Source organism: Drosophila obscura, unplaced genomic scaffold, assembly GCF_018151105.1.
Source record: "Drosophila obscura isolate BZ-5 IFL unplaced genomic scaffold, ASM1815110v1 contig_17, whole genome shotgun sequence".
Classification (NCBI taxonomy): domain Eukaryota; kingdom Metazoa; phylum Arthropoda; class Insecta; order Diptera; family Drosophilidae; genus Drosophila; species Drosophila obscura.
Window position 1 is genome coordinate 3118313 of NW_024542757.1, and position 15998 is coordinate 3134310.

The 15998-nt window shown below is 47.1% G+C and overlaps 3 protein-coding genes and 1 long non-coding RNA gene across 8 annotated transcripts; 3 read left to right on the plus strand and 1 right to left on the minus strand.

The window, feature by feature from the left end:
* The first annotated feature begins 194 nt into the window (after positions 1 to 194).
* Positions 195 to 1795, plus strand: LOC111079217 (palmitoyltransferase ZDHHC3). Its single transcript, XM_022374315.2, has 4 exons — positions 195 to 625; positions 695 to 916; positions 988 to 1200; positions 1273 to 1795. The coding sequence occupies exons 1-4, from the start codon at positions 359 to 361 to the stop codon at positions 1429 to 1431; spliced, it is 861 nt and encodes a 286-aa protein (XP_022230007.1). The 5' UTR covers positions 195 to 358; the 3' UTR covers positions 1432 to 1795.
* LOC111079221 lies at positions 694 to 5994 on the minus strand. 4 transcript variants are annotated; one of them, XR_002608323.2, is made up of 4 exons: positions 5646 to 5992; positions 4201 to 4419; positions 3667 to 4123; positions 694 to 3592 (listed from the first exon to the last, which is right to left on the minus strand). It is a non-coding gene; the product is annotated as an uncharacterized LOC111079221 (long non-coding RNA). The 4 variants fall into 4 exon arrangements; XR_002608322.2 differs by having other exon boundaries at positions 694 to 3597; positions 5646 to 5991; XR_002608321.2 differs by having other exon boundaries at positions 694 to 3318; positions 3403 to 4123; positions 5646 to 5991.
* On the plus strand, positions 1941 to 9104 carry LOC121403896 (palladin-like). Of its 2 annotated transcripts, none has more exons than XM_041592066.1 (7): positions 1941 to 2557; positions 3432 to 3612; positions 5694 to 5985; positions 6162 to 6646; positions 6704 to 6795; positions 7241 to 7453; positions 7519 to 9104. In XM_041592066.1, exons 1-7 carry the CDS (start codon positions 2509 to 2511, stop codon positions 9102 to 9104), a joined length of 2898 nt encoding a protein of 965 aa, XP_041448000.1. In that variant the 5' UTR covers positions 1941 to 2508. The 2 variants fall into 2 exon arrangements, with proteins under 2 accessions (XP_041448000.1, XP_041448001.1); XM_041592067.1 differs by lacking the exons at positions 1941 to 2557; positions 3432 to 3612 and adding exons at positions 3947 to 4076; positions 5389 to 5575.
* On the plus strand, positions 9075 to 15990 carry LOC121403903 (centrosome-associated protein CEP250-like). The gene has a single exon (XM_041592139.1). It carries the CDS (start codon positions 9313 to 9315, stop codon positions 15988 to 15990), a length of 6678 nt encoding a protein of 2225 aa, XP_041448073.1. The 5' UTR covers positions 9075 to 9312.
* The last annotated feature ends 8 nt before the right edge of the window (positions 15991 to 15998 follow it).

A 15998-nucleotide genomic window follows, 5' to 3' on the forward strand; every position in this document is an offset into this window, starting at 1 on the left:
CGCTAAGAAAAATGGAATAAGGTTTAAATTAAGGATTTCAGTGAACCTGACATGACCAAGAATATTCTGGGTATAAGGTATGGTATGATGAGTTAATTTAGCTATTATTGTAAAAACACTAAACACTGTCCAATTTAGAAACGACTTTTTTTCCTGATGAAAAGTTGGCAGCACTGTTTTTCGCTCTGCTGGGCGAATGGCGCGGCCAGCTGACAATTTTCTTAGTTGTATTTTGATTTGGTTTTTCATTATCTATTCGGTCGAAGTTTGTTGTTAATAGCCAAAGGTCTGCCGTCGCGCCATGTTATCTGGGAGTTGGTGAAACCGATGTGTCATTTGCGTATCGTATCCAAATACCATGAACAACTACTCTTATTCCGCCCTGGCCGGTGTGGACCACCACAATCGGTGCTGCGGTAATCGCGCTTGGTGCGTGAAGGACATCTGCGGCATTGTCTGTGTCATCATGACTTGGCTGCTCATTCTCTTTGCCGAGTTTGTGGTCATGCGCCTTATTCTGATGCCCAGCGAGTACACGGTGTTCAGTACCATTAACATGATTATATTCCAAGCGCTGGCGTTCCTAGCATTCGCCTCTCACATACGCACCATGCTCTCGGATCCGGTAAGTACAACCGGCATACAACTGCATCATTCCGCATGCAATGCACTTCATCGTGTCCCCACTTTGCAGGGCGCTGTGCCAAGGGGAAATGCTACCAAGGAAATGATTGAACAGATGGGCTATCGAGAGGGTCAGATGTTCTACAAGTGCCCCAAGTGCTGTAGCATCAAGCCCGAGCGGGCACATCATTGCTCCGTCTGCCAGCGATGTATTAGGAAAATGGATCACCATTGCCCTTGGGTTAACAATTGCGTGGGAGAGAACAATCAAAAGTACTTTGTACTCTTCACCGTAAGCGAATGAGGAACTTTTTGTCGGCTTCCACGCACGCTTACTCTCACTCTTTCTCTCTCTCTCTGCAGTTCTACATTGCCTCGATATCGCTGCATACGCTCTTTCTAGTGCTCACGCAGTTCGCAGAGTGCGTGAAGAACGATTGGCGCACATGCTCGCCGTACTCACCGCCATCCACCATATTCCTGCTGCTCTTTCTCACGTTCGAGGGCTTGATGTTTGGCATATTCACCATCATAATGCTGGCAACTCAGCTGACAGCCATTTTTAACGATCAGACGGTGAGTGAATACCAATTGTTTAAAGAATTATTTGGATTAATTTTTGTTTTGTTTTTTTTTTTTTTTTTGCAGGGAATTGAACAACTGAAGAAGGAGGAGGCCCGCTGGGCTAAGAAGTCGCGCATCAAGAGCATTCAGTCGGTTTTTGGGCGGTTTTCGCTTGCCTGGTTTTCGCCGTTTACGGAGCCCTCATGTCGCACAAAATTCCATACCCATTTCTATTCGGTGTGAGGCAGGATTCCCTTCCGGACAATCCCGACAATAACCTAGCTTTATCGAACAACTAAACGTACAAGGAGTAAGTGCCAGCCACTTGTTGAAACGCTCCGTGCAATTTTTGTATTTTTTTCATCAATTAACCCCTAATGTACTTTTGATCGATCGATCGATGTGTGTCTTATGCTTAAGCAAAATGATTGCCTTAGCGCCTGGTCGAGTGCAGCATGTATTGTACTTACTACACACCTGAGAAAGAACACGGACAGCCGTACTCTAAGAAACGTATTTATTTTATACCTAATGTGAGACAGTGTGAGACCAGTTGTACGTGTGTGTTTGTGTGCTGCACAATCAGAAATAAATGTTTGAAAAAACATGCGCAAATCTTTGCGCATCCTCAAGAATTCTCTGAGAGCTCTCCCTGGGTCTATGGTCTCTGCCTCTCTCGGCGCGGTGTGTGTTTTGCTGGTGGCATGGACTGGCACTGGCGCTGGCTGATCTGTTGCCTGCTCTGTTCAGTCTGAGCAAAACGATCGGAGATCCAGGAGGTGTCTGCTGGACGTGGTGCGCGCCCTCGAAGTCGAACGCCGTGTTGTATATATTATTTATATATAGAAAGAAAAGAAATGAACATTTCTGTGTTCACAAATGTGTCAATTTCTGTGAGTGTGTGTCTATGCAGTGTGTCTGGTCTGGTCTGGTGGAAATTTGAAAAAGAAACGCAGCCATTTGCAATGCAATGCCAGAAAAGGCAAAAAATCTGAATAGATCCTAATTATATGTTAACCAATATATATTGTTTAAAGCAAATACGAGTAATCACCAATCGAAAAAGTGGAAAATTTCAATTATAATCCGTGTTCTGTTCGTTCACGTTTGTGTGTGCGTCGAGAGTTCTAAATATAAATAAATAAGAAAATCGCCTGTCGGCGGCTAAAGCCGCATTTAAAAATATTTAAAAATTTTCGGTATATAGCGGACTAATCCTATAGAGAAAGTCGTCCTGAAAGTGTGTACCCGTAACCCCCAACCGGCCCCCTGTCCGCTTGGTGGCCCTGTTTTTGGCTAATTATATAGCGAGACCTGAACATGGAAACATCGCCAGCAGCCGCCGCTGAAGAGGCTGCCGTCGTAGTAGGTAAGCATAAGTAAAAAAAGGCCCCAGACACCGGGAAAGCGAACGATTTCTCCTTTTTTGTCCCCTCCCCTTTTCTGTTCTGTCTCCCTTGCCAGTGCCCGTGCCCGGGCGATTCCCGAACAGACAATGGGATCTCATGAGTATTTATGTGTATTTTTATGGCATTCCACGGGCTCTGCTTCGTCTTTGTCCGTATCCGCGTCTGCTAGACTTCTGGTAGCTGGTTACGTAATTGGGAAATGTGTATGAGAAATTTTCATAATTGTACGTTGGAAAATGCGCTGTTGCTGCTGCTGCTGGCCATTCTGCCCGAGTGTCATTCTGTTCGTAGCCAAGATCGAGATGTTCCTTAATATTTCAATAGTATTTGGGAATCACATTTGATTATGGTTTCTCAGGCGGAAAGGAAAGATTCGACATGCTCTAGAATAGTTTCTTGTCTTGCGTGTATGAATAATATTTGGAACTATTTTTAGTGCCAATTCTGAATACTCGGTGTATTCAGAGGGTATAGCGGTCAATATTATTCCTTAGAATACAATACATGTATTTAGCATCATAAGCATGCAGATTTTTAGAGCTTAGAAAGGAAAGTTCATAGAAATTGATGGAAGATAATGTTCCAACCGAATTCTAAGGGAAAGTTTATTACAGTTTAGGGTATCTCCCAGTCGAATATACACGGAATTGGGATGAGCGCGCCTGCCTTGTTGTCGGCATAAAATTTATGTTCAGTTCTTTTTGGGGAATCTTTGACATTTCTGCAAATATTTATTATAATTTATCTTTTGTGAAACTTCCCAAGACACCGCAACATAGAAACCGATTAGTCATGACATACGCACCAAATGATATTCCCCATTCTCCTTGACAGAACCTCCTGGCCAGGAACCAGTATCGGAAACGATCCAGCGCAGACCACCACCCCGCATCACGTTCAGCGATAACTCCAGCTCTTTGATTCGCTGCATACCCAACGAGCGGGCAACATTCTTTGTGAAAATCGATTGCGATGAGGATGAGGAGTCCGAATTGCTGCCCTTCAAATTCGAATGGTAAGTCATATCCACTTATAAATCTGCCTGTTTGGCTCTGTTCTGCCTGTCTACCTGTGCACTTGCCGCTGGTGATTCACTCAGACCTTGCCCGTATCCCGTCCTAGTGTGTGCCTGGTCTGCATAATGGCAGAATTGTGCGCATTAACATATGAGTTCTCCTTCAAACGCTCTATTGAGCAGAGACCCAGAGAGCGAGCAGTTCCACCGGCGACTGCGCCACGAGAGCTAGTGCTGTGCCTCTCCTGCGGTTGCTGCGTGCTGTGGCATTGCTCAACCTGCTCTAGGGGTCTATGGCGTATGGCGTGCCTCTGGCCCACCGAAATGAGCGGACAGTTCCACTTTGACGATCGGCGCATTAACATATCCGTTGCCCATCCGGCTATCCGCAGCATCAGCATTCGTGTTCGGCCATACGAAAGTTCTATATATATACACACACAGAGGGATCAGACGTATACGTAGTGCGTAAATCTGGGGGCGCCCGTGGCGTATACTCAATAAATCACAGCTATAACGAAATCAATCAAATTAGTGAGAATTCCTTCGACAAAATACAGTTCCCAGAAACAATTGGGGGAGCAGTACCTGGTACCTGTCCCATATTTTGCGTGTGGCGGGCCTGAAAACTATTACGATCGTCTAAATATAGCTGCATTAACAAATCGCATCGGCCCGCGACGCGTCGCATTGCCTCCCCCGTCTAGCGTTCGTCGTCCGTGATTTTTCGTGTTGCGCCAGTGAAATTGTCTCGGGTATTGAACGGAATTCGGTCTGGCGTGCGTCAAAACATTTCAATTTTATGCCCTAAAAGTGTTGAAAATAGTTTTTCAAACGAAATTGAAAATTACATAATTGACTTGGCTGAGAAAACAAAGAGAGAGTCGGTCAGATGTTTAGCAATATCCGCGAGAGCATAAATAAATAAAAGTCTGGGGCTGGGCTGGGCTAGGCGCAAGGGGCCCCCCAAAACAGATAGAAACACACACAAAAGAAACAAGAAACAATTTGAATGAAAATTCTCGATCTCTGCGATTTTGTGCATGAAAAACAAACACGAAAAACACACACAAACCTCAGAGAAACGACAGCGAAACAACAAGTTATTAGCGTTCAACATGAAATACGCATCCCGAAATAAGTTTGGCAAAAAGCCGCCCCGACGCTTTCGCCGTTGTCTAGCTAACGTTTAAATTATTGTGGCCTGAGTCCGAGTCTTCTTGTGAAGTGGGAAATGCGCAAAAACAAAAAAAAATACAATTAATACTCTCACCACCGCAAGTTCGAGCATTTATTTATAAACATTTTTGTTTCGGTTCAAAGATATTTTAGTCATCTTTCTCTTCCATTGTTATCTTTTATGAGGTTCTGTTTTATTGGGCAATAATCCTGCCAAAATAAATAAATGACGTTTACCCATCCAATCAAAAAGTGTCGATAGATGCGCGGACACGTGTATTCTACTCTAGGGGGTGATACTTATCGAAAGAATGAGATATTGTCAGTGGGATAGTTTAGAGAAGCAATTATTTCTGAACCCTTAAAAGACTCATACATATATTCTTGATATAGCAAGATCAAATAGCTTTAACAGGATTTATCCTTAATGCAACAGGTCTTTGTGAGACTTTCTTGTTTCTAAAGACAGCCAGTCTGAACAAATATACAAATTTCAATTTAAAATCTGATTACTTAATCGTAAAGCTGTCATAGGTACGATCGGCAACTGCACGAGTATTTAAGACTTTCTAGCCTTCTTTCATGTTTTAAAATTAGACGAAATCAATCAATCATAAGCGAATAGCAAACGAGAACCGAATAGCTGGCGGTAATTATTTGAACAGAAATTATTCCCAGGCCAGTCAAACGCCATGGGCAACGGATGTTCCAAATGCTGTCAGTGCAACGAACATAAACAGATCAACGGCACGCTGTCCTCGGCCTCGTCCGTCTACAGGAAAAGGTGAATCCTCCTTAAGCCCTATAGATTTACTGTTTGTCCCCAATCTGCATGCCCCTTCACGCCTACTCACACCGGATCATGGCCGCTTCTTGGTGTGGCACTAATCTTTCACTTTCAGGAGCCGCGGAGAAATACCTATTGAGAACTCGGATCGCTTTCGGATAACGCAAACCAGCAATGCCGTCCAGTTGGCCGTGGAGCATGTGCAGCGAGAGGATGCCGGACATTACACGCTGTTCGCACGAACGAAAAGTAACGATTTGGTGCGCAGGAACGTCGAACTCATTGTCGAGGACAGATCGACCGGAGACGATCCGCCTGTGTTCCTGCGGCGCCTGGTCGATCTCTCCGTCAAAGTGGGCACACGCACACGTCTCCTCACCGAAATACGCAGCTCAACAGATTTAAAGGTACGCAAATAAAACCACAAAACAAAACAAAGAAAATGGCCTCTCTGATAGTCGTGCAGGGTCGATATACAATTATCGATTCTGCTCCTTGCGAAATTTTACAGCACAGATTTGAGCAGAAGGGAAGGGATGCCTATTTAATTTTCAAATAACTTAAATACTTTGTAAACTTACAGCTAACATGGTACAGAAACGACAGGAGAGTGTGTGAGAATGATCGCATCACAGAGATCAACGAGGGTACTTTCCATTACCTGGAAGTGAGCCCCGTGACATTGGATGATGGCGGTCAGTGGATGCTGATGGCGGAAAATTTTGGCGGACGCAACTCGTGCCTGGGTACTGTGAATGTGCTGGTTCCCAAGGCGTACAAGACGCCCGAGTTTGTGGAGGAGCTGCGAGCCGTGCTTACGGAGCAAGGAACCGTTTCGCTGGAGTGCAAGGTGGTGGGTGTGCCCACGCCGCATTTGCGCTGGTTCAAGGACTCCAAGGAGATCAAGGCTGGCGATATCTTTGCACTGACCGCGAATGCGGATGATCCCACATCTCTTGGGACGTACACCTGCGAGGCGAGGAACTGCATGGGCGTCACCTATTCCAGCTCCAAGGTTCATGTGGTGGGACGTGGCAGTCGGGAGGGCTCTCTCAAGCCGGCGGACAAGTGAGTCGAGTCTCTTTAATCGCTCTTCATGTGATGCTGATGATTCTCTTTCTGCAGCGTATCGAGCAATGCGCCGCCTCCGATATTCACAAACGAACTGAGGGACATGAGCATCCACATCGGCGAGACAATCATTCTCGGCTGTCAAGGTGAGCAATACGCAGACGTCGTTCGCTTTGTGGCTGATCTCCTGTGTTGGCCCCGTGCCAAAGAATTTTTGTTTATCTTTCTCTCGAGCACTCGGACACTTGTGGTTCGCATTCGCATTCGTATTCGTATATCTGCGAATATAGTTCAATTCTCGCCGGCGCTTGTTTGTTTTTAGACCACGGCGATCGTGCTCTAGAAACTTGAACTCGATTAAATGGTTGGAATGCCTCAAATGTTGAGGCAGGTCAACAGCATCGCGTCGCAGCGAGTGTGCGACCAAAACAAAACCGATAATTGCTTTGCTTTGCTGACTGCCGCCCGAGAGAAGGAAACAACAAATTTGGTGCGAAGGCAGTGGGAGACAGACACAGACAAGCTCTCGCCTTCCGCTCTCACCGTAGTATCGTATCTATGTGTACCTATGTCAAATTTTTTTCTTTTCAGTGGTGGTGCCGCCCTGGCCCAAGAGCGTCAGTTGGTACAACACCGATGGACGTGTGGAGACCGCCGAGCGATATAAACTGATCGAGGATGGCCTGGGTGTCTACATGATCGAGATTAAGCCATCAGAGTCCTGCGATGCCGGGGAATGGAAATGTGTGGTCACCAGCTTTGAGGGCTGTGTGGGCATCTCCACCTGTGCGGTTAACATGGACAGTGAGTGAAGATTAACCAAGGATTCTCCACGGAATTGATTAAAATTAAAATTAATTTCTTTACAGTTCCCAGAAACTATCGCAAGCCCCGGTTCATGGAGAGTCTTCGCGCCGTTCTTACTGAAGAGGGACTCGTCTCATTCGAGTGCAAAGTGGTGGGCTTCCCAACGCCAGTGCTCAAATGGTTCAAGGATGGACACGAACTGAAGCCCGGCGATGTTTACCAGCTGACGGGCACCAATTCCTTGGGCACCTATTGCTGCATTGCCCGCAATTGCATGGGAGAGACCAGCAGTACGGCCGTACTCACCGTGGAGGATATACAAAATCAGCTTACCGATGAGGAGCGCATGGTATTCACACAACAGAACCAGGCACCCAAGTTCCTCACGGGCCTGAAGAGCACCGATGCCAAAATCAACGAACCCTTCCAGTTCAAGGTGGTGGTGAAGGCCACCCCGGATCCCATACTGTCCTGGTTTCGGGATGAGCTGCCCATCGATCCGAACGACAGATACAATCACTATCGCGGCGAAAGCGACGACTGTTGGCTGCTGGACATCAAGGCTGTGGAGTTTGTGGATCAGGCCGAGTGGAAGTGTGTTGCCGTCAATGATTTTGGCACCAGCATCACCTCGTGCTTCCTGAAGCTTCAGATACCCCGGCACTACAAGAAGCCTCGCTTCCTCGAGTGTCTGCGAGCGGTGCTCACCGAGGAGGGAGCCGTAAATCTCGAGTGCAAGGTCATTGGCGTGCCCCAGCCGGTGCTCAAGTGGTACAAGGATGGGTTGGAACTGAAACCCGGCGATATACATCGAATCATCTCTGGCCAGGATGGCACTTGCTGCCTGGGCACGTACACATGCGAGGCCAGGAACTGCATGGGTGTCGTCGCCAGCTCTGCATCGCTGCTGGGCTTTGAGGATGCCCAAAGAAGTCAGGCCCAGAGCCAGAAGAGTGAAACGCCGCTGCACGAAAACGAGCTGCAGAGGAACTTATCGCTCTCCACAATTCAAGAGGAGCGCACATCCCAGATGTATGAGACGCCCGTTGGCGACATAACCATTGATGAGAAGGGCGATGTGTCATTCTCCTTCGATGGCAAAGAGGTCTCCGTTTCGCTCTACGAAACGCCCGATCTCACCGAGGAGGAGGCCCTCAAGATTGTGGAAATGTATGCAGATCAGATATCCGAGCATGTGACGGAGCACAATATCGTGGAGTTGCCACCGTTGCGCTTTGTCAAAGAGACTTCGCAGTCGGGAAAGCTACTAATGGAAGCTGTTGTCATTGACATAGCGCCCGAGTATTTCAGCCATGAAGAGGATCTACGTACTGAGGCGGATATGGATGACATATCAATAACAGAGATCACAGTGCATGGCTCGTCGGGCAGGGAGGGAAAGCTGAACAAGGAGACGCAGCAATATGTGCAGGAGTCCTTTGAGAAAATGGAGGAGGAGCTATCGCTGTCGGCCCCCATACGGAAGCGGAAAAAGTCACGACCCACAGAGACAGACGAGTTCTTCAGCCTGTCGAAGGCCTCGGCTTCGGGTAGCCAGGAAGGGAGAGGAAGAGACATCGGATTTGCAGACCTTTGCCAGCGCTCAAATGTCCACATCCCAGAAGGTGGCCACTACCTCAGCATCTAAGGGTAGTCCGGAGCAGGACCCAGAGTCATTGTCGGCGCCTAAGAGGAAAAAGTCCAAGAAGCCATCAGCCGACAGCGATTCCTCAAAGACCAACGAGGATGATGCCCGGCTGCAGGACATCTCCGGTGCAGTGGGTGATGGCCTATTGGTTACCCCAACATCCCACCCAAAAGCAGTCACCGACGAGGGTGAAATCAATCGAAATCTGATGGCGCTAGTGCCACTGGCCAAGCTTCTCAAGGTAATTGAGAAGCATCTCACGGTAGTGGAGAATGAGGTGGTCGAGCAGTCCACCATGATGATGACGGCGGCTGCTGCCGATCAGAGCATTGCCATCATCCGCAATATTATTGATCCGATCAAGCAAATCGAATCGAAGCTACGCGTCTACTCTGGCGAGACACAGATCGATGGCCTCATCCAGTCTATGGACGAGGACATACGCAAACTTCACATGGGCCTTCAAGTCATTGAGAAGTGTGTGGAGATCGATGAGACCGGGGCAACGCTCATTCAGCGTACCAGTGTCTGCATCATTGACAGCGTGGCCGATCAAATGAAGCGGGCCCTGGAGGAGTTGAAAATCGTCAGCAGGCGGTTCGAGTCTGAGTGCCTGAGGGCACAAATAGAACTCACCGCCGATGACATCCAGCAGGGGCTGGATATCACACAGGGCACCATCAGGTCGCAGGCACTGCTGCAGGAGGCACAGGAACTGGAGGCAGCTAAGCATTTTACCGAAGCCGTGGAGAAGATGCAGGATGTCCCCGACTCCGTATCCTTTGCCACCATATCGGAGGCCAATTTGCCCAGCGAAGCGAGCGCCCTCAAGGAGATTTGCCAGCCAGTGGCCAGGATTCAGGAGGCACTGGAACGGGTGGAGATGGAGTTGTCGCTGGAGGAGTCGGAGGAGCAGATCTACAAGAAAGTGCATCAGAAGGTGCTCCAAAGTATTGTGGAGCCCATCAAGCAGCTGCAGAGCACCCTGCAGTCTATCGAAGACAAGACCGAATCCATGGCAGGATCCGAGTCGATGGAGCAGAAGATCAACATGGCCATCCTTGATATTGTCACGCCGCCGCTGTTCGAGCTCAATAAGGGACTCGAGGTGATTCTCAACGAGAAATCTGACAGTGTGGAGGGTGGCATGCTGACGGTTAGCACTGTGGAATCGATGGTGCCGCCCCTGCAGGAGATACAGAATGGCCTGGCGCAGCTGGGACAAGATCTGGAAAGCGGCCAGGCAGTGATGGCTGATGCGGCGGAGCAGGAGCCCCGACCCGAGCCCGCACTGGATGTGGCCGATACGCAGAAACTGCTGCAGTCGTTTGCCCAGGCAGTGTTGCATTTTGAAACGAACATTGAAAGGATTTCGCCTCGTCTCTCGTCGAATGTGAAAATCCGCTTGCTCAATCTGAAGGATGAGCTATCCGCATTGATTGGCACCATCCTGGACAAAGATATAACCAGGCATCACGTGGAGCTGCTCGACAGACTCAAGCGTCCGGTGGATGAAATCAACTACTGTATTCGCCAGACAGAGGTCAAGACTATTTCCGGGTCGCTAGCAGATTTAATTGAGCCGCTGAGCATGTTGCAGGATAACACCCAGAAGGGCCATGGCCTGCTCCTAACTGCACGGGAGCCGGATCAGCAAGCACTGCAGACGCTCGACAACATTAGAAGCATCATTCGCAACGCTGTCATCGACATTGAAGAGCATGAGTTTAAGATTCTTCAGCAAGAGATCCAGCAGGATGAACAGCAGGCCTCGCAGCAGGACAAATCTTTTAGCGCGCTACGGAAGGTGCTGGAGACAAAGGTCTCCCTGGATGAGGCTATCGGAAATATTGAAACTCTGCAGATGGCATTAAACAAAATGAGCGAAAGCCCCAGAGCCACTGAAACTGTCAAGACATCCGCAAACGATGCTCAAGTGTCGCTTTTGCGTATCCTGCAGATTGCCAAGGGACTGGCCACCTTCAGCGAGGCAGAGACAATGCTCGACGTGAACGAGGCCAACACATCCAGAGTCCTATTCGAGTGCGGCAAAAGCTTTTCTGACCTAGCCAGAGCCCTTGATAGTCCAGCAGCGCAGTCGGAAAGTGACTTCCTGAATGCCCTTCATCAGTTTAGCGAAATTGTTGCCCAACAGAAGCAGAGCACGGACGAGAAACTCAGCATAGCCAGTCAACTCTCAAGCCTGATTCACGTGCTCGAAAGGGTACACCCATTGAGGGCATCTGTGGAAGATCTATCGGAAACATTGGACGATGTCTCAGTGCTAAAGTCGATTGCAGAGTCATTGCCCACGGAGCCCGAAGCAGAGCCCATTAGCGTAGAGAAACCATCGACTGATGTTGGAGCCTTGCTTGCGGATCTAAACCATGGAATAGCTTCGGTTCTATCCCATTGTGAAGACGTCGATGTGACTTCTATAGGCGGCAATAATGGCCAGCAGGTCCATTCAGCTGTAATCAAGATGCAGGAACTGCAGAACAGCATCGCTCTGGTGCAGGAGACAAACATCGTGGAGGCGGCTCATTCTTTGTCGGAGTCCAGTAATCAGGGTACTTTTGCCGAGGCCCTTTGCAGTCTGGAACGCTGTGTCCTGCATGTGGAGGAGTTTATTGCCCACAGTGGGGTCGAGAATATCAGTGATCTAGAACTATCGAAACTTAAGACATTGGCCACACCACTGCGGGATGTAAGGGAATACTGTGAACGGCTCGATACTCATGTGCTGGAGCATGCCATGGATATATCCACGCAGGAGGACATTTCGGACCTCAAGACCAGTGGGCACAAGCAAACCGTTTCGGATAACATCCAAGAGGTAGCTGTTTTAGAAGAAGAACCAAAGGTGGAAGTATTCGATATACAGCAAGGTGTGGCGAGTGGAATCAAGCAGCTCGAAGCCTGCCTAGTGGTCACCCAGACCGATGCTAGCGAAGAACTCCAACAAGTTGGTGAAATAATGGAGCAGCTAAAGTCTGATTTGGAGAGCATTCAAGCTTCTCTTGTCTCGGGCAACGATCAGCAGGAAACTGTCCTGGCTCAGGCAAAAATTGCACGCACCATGTTTAAATTGAAGGAGTGTCTAGTGCATACCTATGAATCGGGACTGGTTGACTCGTTGGAGAATGTGGAGAGTGCTTTCGAGGACATCCTACTTTCTTTGCCAGTACTGGAGACACAATTGGCAGAGGAGATGTTTGGCAAAATCGAGCAAGTCTTCAAGAACCTCGTGATCCATTGTCAGAGTGCAGAAGCAGTGGAGCTTATTTCCCTGAAGACACCCATAGAGAATCTTCTGCAGTCCATAGGAGCTGTGGCAGCTCAAACCAATGTTGATGTGGAAAAGTCATCTGCGGTAGTGGTTCAGCTTCAGACTAGTCTGATGGCTGCATTCAGAAGTCTAAATGAGGTCAGCGAAGGGGCCAGCAATGAACTGTTGGGTGGCCTGTTGAAAACCCAGAGCAGTCTAGTGACCGTCTTTGATTTCATAGAAAACAGCGAGAACTCGATTCGCATCATAGAACTATTGCAGGAAATCGACTCCATTACTGGAGACTTAAAGGCCCTATCCCTGATTCCATTTGAGCTGACGGTGCCTATTGACATTGGCATGATAATCGAAAACGTATCGTCAGGTAAAGCCTTCCTAACTGAAATCGAGGAGGGACTACAGGCCAACAATCCCCAAAGCATCCTTCTTCTGGACGAAAACACGGAGGACATTGCTCAATTGGAAGCAACACTCATTCAAATTGAGAAAGAAATCCTTTCGCAGCCTCAACTAACACAAATAAGCACACAGCAATTCACTCTAATAGAAACCGTGCAGCTGCAACTGAATAATCTGAAAGATAAGCTAACTGAACTGAACGTTTCCCTTGCCGAACTTAAAAAAGAACCCGAATCGGCCCAGGAATCAGACCTGAACGAAGAGAAAGAGGACCTTCGGGAAGACACTGAACCCGAACCTAAAAAAGCTAAACAAATGGTTATCGAAGAACCTATTCAGCAAACTGAGAAGGATGTCTCGCGAGATGCGCCAAACATCGAAAAGGTCAAAGAAAGTGGAGTGCCTGAGGAACAACATGCCGAAACTAAGAAAGAAACTCAGACTGAAGAGGATGCTGACAAGAAGGCCCAAAAGACAGAAACTTTGAAAGAAAAGTTCTTGGATCTATCCGAGGCGCTTGCTCTCAGCACAAATAACGAGGAATTGCAGACAATTTTGACGGAAAGCCAAGATATTATCGAGAATCTCAGTGATGTTGACAAGGTAGCCAAGTCCATATTTAAATTACAAGAGCATATCGTTCATACCTATGACGGAAAGTCAGCAAATGAAGATAATGATAAGCCAATCGCGGTCGAATTTATCGAAGCCCTTCTAGAGGCCTGCCCAGACGCAGCTGAGCAACTAATTCACAACTATCTTAAGGAAATTAAGACAAATGTGATTCTAACTAAAGCTTCAATTCAGCTTATCGACGAGAGCAACATGTTCACCAAACCATCCCTGTTGGTGCCGAAACTAGTTAATCTGGAAAGGATTGCTGAGAAAATTCAGTCTTCTCAACATTTAGATAAGTCATCCGAAAAGATGATCAGCTTGCAACAGAATCTAATGGATATTTTCATAATACTTGACGACCTACTAGACGAGAAGACGGAAATCTTAAAGCCAAAAATTGAAGCAATTAAGTCGATTTTGCTCGGCGAGTATGACTATATTGAGAAGAAACAAGGAGATCTTCATACTGCCATTGTTCATGGAAAGATTCATAATGTTACGCAGAAGATGTTAAACATTTGTGAAGATCTGAAAGACTTGATTGGAAAACAAACTCAACATAAAGAAGTAGACGAAATTGCGGAGGCTGAAATTCTTTTTGAACAGATATCCGAGGAAAGAGAGGAAGATCTCAAGAAGATCAAGAAAGCTGAGGCATCTAAAGTTCTTTCTGAAAAGATATCAGAAGAAAATGTAGAAGAAAGTCAGAAGACGGATGTCAAGGACTCCGAAGCTAAAGCGCAGAAAGCAAAGGCACTGGAGAAGCAAGAACTCGAGGAGAAACAACTGGATGAGACGAAACAGAAACAAACTGAGAAGGATGCAGAAAAGAAGTCACAGAAGGCAGAAAAATCTGAGGTTGTTGCTGAAAAGATATCTGAAGAAAAGTTAGAAGAAAGCCAGAATGTGGATGTTAAAGATTCCGAGTCTAAAACCAAGAAAGCAAATGCCCTGGAGAAGCAAGAACTCGAGGAGAAACAACTGGATGAGACGAAACAGAAGCAAGCTGAGAAGGATGTAGAAAAGAAGTCCGTAAAGGCAGAAGAATCTGATGTTGTTGCTGAAAACATTTTTGAAGAAAAAGCAGCAGAAAGTCAGAAGGCGGATGTCGAGGATTCCGAAGCTAAAGTGCAGAAAGCAAAGGCCCTGGAGAAGCAAGAACTCGAGGAGAAACAACTGGATGAGAAAAAACAGAAGCAAGCTGAGAAGGATGCAGAAAAGAAGGCACAGAAGGCAGAAGAATCTGAGGTTGTAGCTGAAAAGATATCTGAAGAAAAAGCAGCAGAAATTCAGAAGGCGGATGTCAAGGATTCCGAAGCTAAAGCGCAGAAAGCAAAGGCCCTGGAGAAGAAAGAACTCGAGGAGAAACAACTGGATGAGACGAAACAGAAGCAAGCTGAGAAGGATGTAGAAAATAAGTCCCTAAAGGCAGAAGAATCTGATATTGTTGCTGAAAAGATATTTGAAGAAAAAGCAGAAAAAAGTCAGAAGGCGGATGTCGAGGATTCCGAAGCTAAAGTGCAGAAAGCAAAGGCCCTGGAGAAGCAAGAACTTGAGGAGAAGCAACTGGATGAGAAAAAACAGAAGCAAGCTGAGAAGGATGCAGAAAAGAAGGCACAGAAGGCAGAAGAATCTGAGGTTGTAGCTGAAAAGATATCTGAAGAAAAAGCAGCAGAAATTCAGAAGGCGGATGTCAAGGATTCCGAAGCTAAGCCGCAGAAAGCAAAGGCCCTGGAGAAGAAAGAACTCGAGGAGAAACAACTGGATGAGACGAAACAGAAGCAAGCTGAGAAGGATGTAGAAAAGAAGTCCCTAAAGGCAGAAGAATCTGATATTGTTGCTGAAAAGATATTTGAAGAAAAAGCAGAAGAAAGTCAGAAGGCGGATGTCGAGGATTCCGAAGCTAAAGTGCAGAAAGCAAAGGCCCTGGAGAAGCAAGAACTCGAGGAGAAACAACTGGATGAGACGAAACAGAAGCAAGCTGAGAAGGATGCAGAAAAGAAGGCACAGAAGGCAGAAAAATCTGAGGTTGTTGCTGAAAAGATATCTGAAGAAAAGGTAGAAAAAATTCAGAAGGCGGACGTCAAGGATTCCGAAGCTAAAGTGCAGAAAGCAAAGGCCCTGGAGAAGGAAGAACTCGAGGAGAAACAACTGGATGAGACGAAACAGAAGCAAGCTGAGAAGGATGCAGTAAAGAAGGCACAGAAAGCAGAAGAATCTGAGGTTGTTGCTGAAAATATAATTAAAGAAAAGGTAGAAGAAAGTCAGAAGGCGGACGTCAAGGATTCCGAAGCTAAAGCGCAGAAAGCAAAGGCCCTGGAGAAGCAAGAACTTGAGGAGAAACAACTGGATGAGAAAAAACAGAAGCAAGCTGAGAAGGATGCAGAAAAGAAGGCACAGAAGGCAGAAAAATCTGAGGTTGTTGCTGAAAAGATATCTGAAGAAAAAACAGAAGAAATTCAGAAGGTGGATGTCAAGGATTCCGAAGTTGAAGCGCAGAAAGCAAGGGCCCTGGAGAAGCAAGAACTCGAGGAGAAACAACTGAATGAGACGAAACAGAAGCAAGCTGAGAGGATGTAGAAATAAGC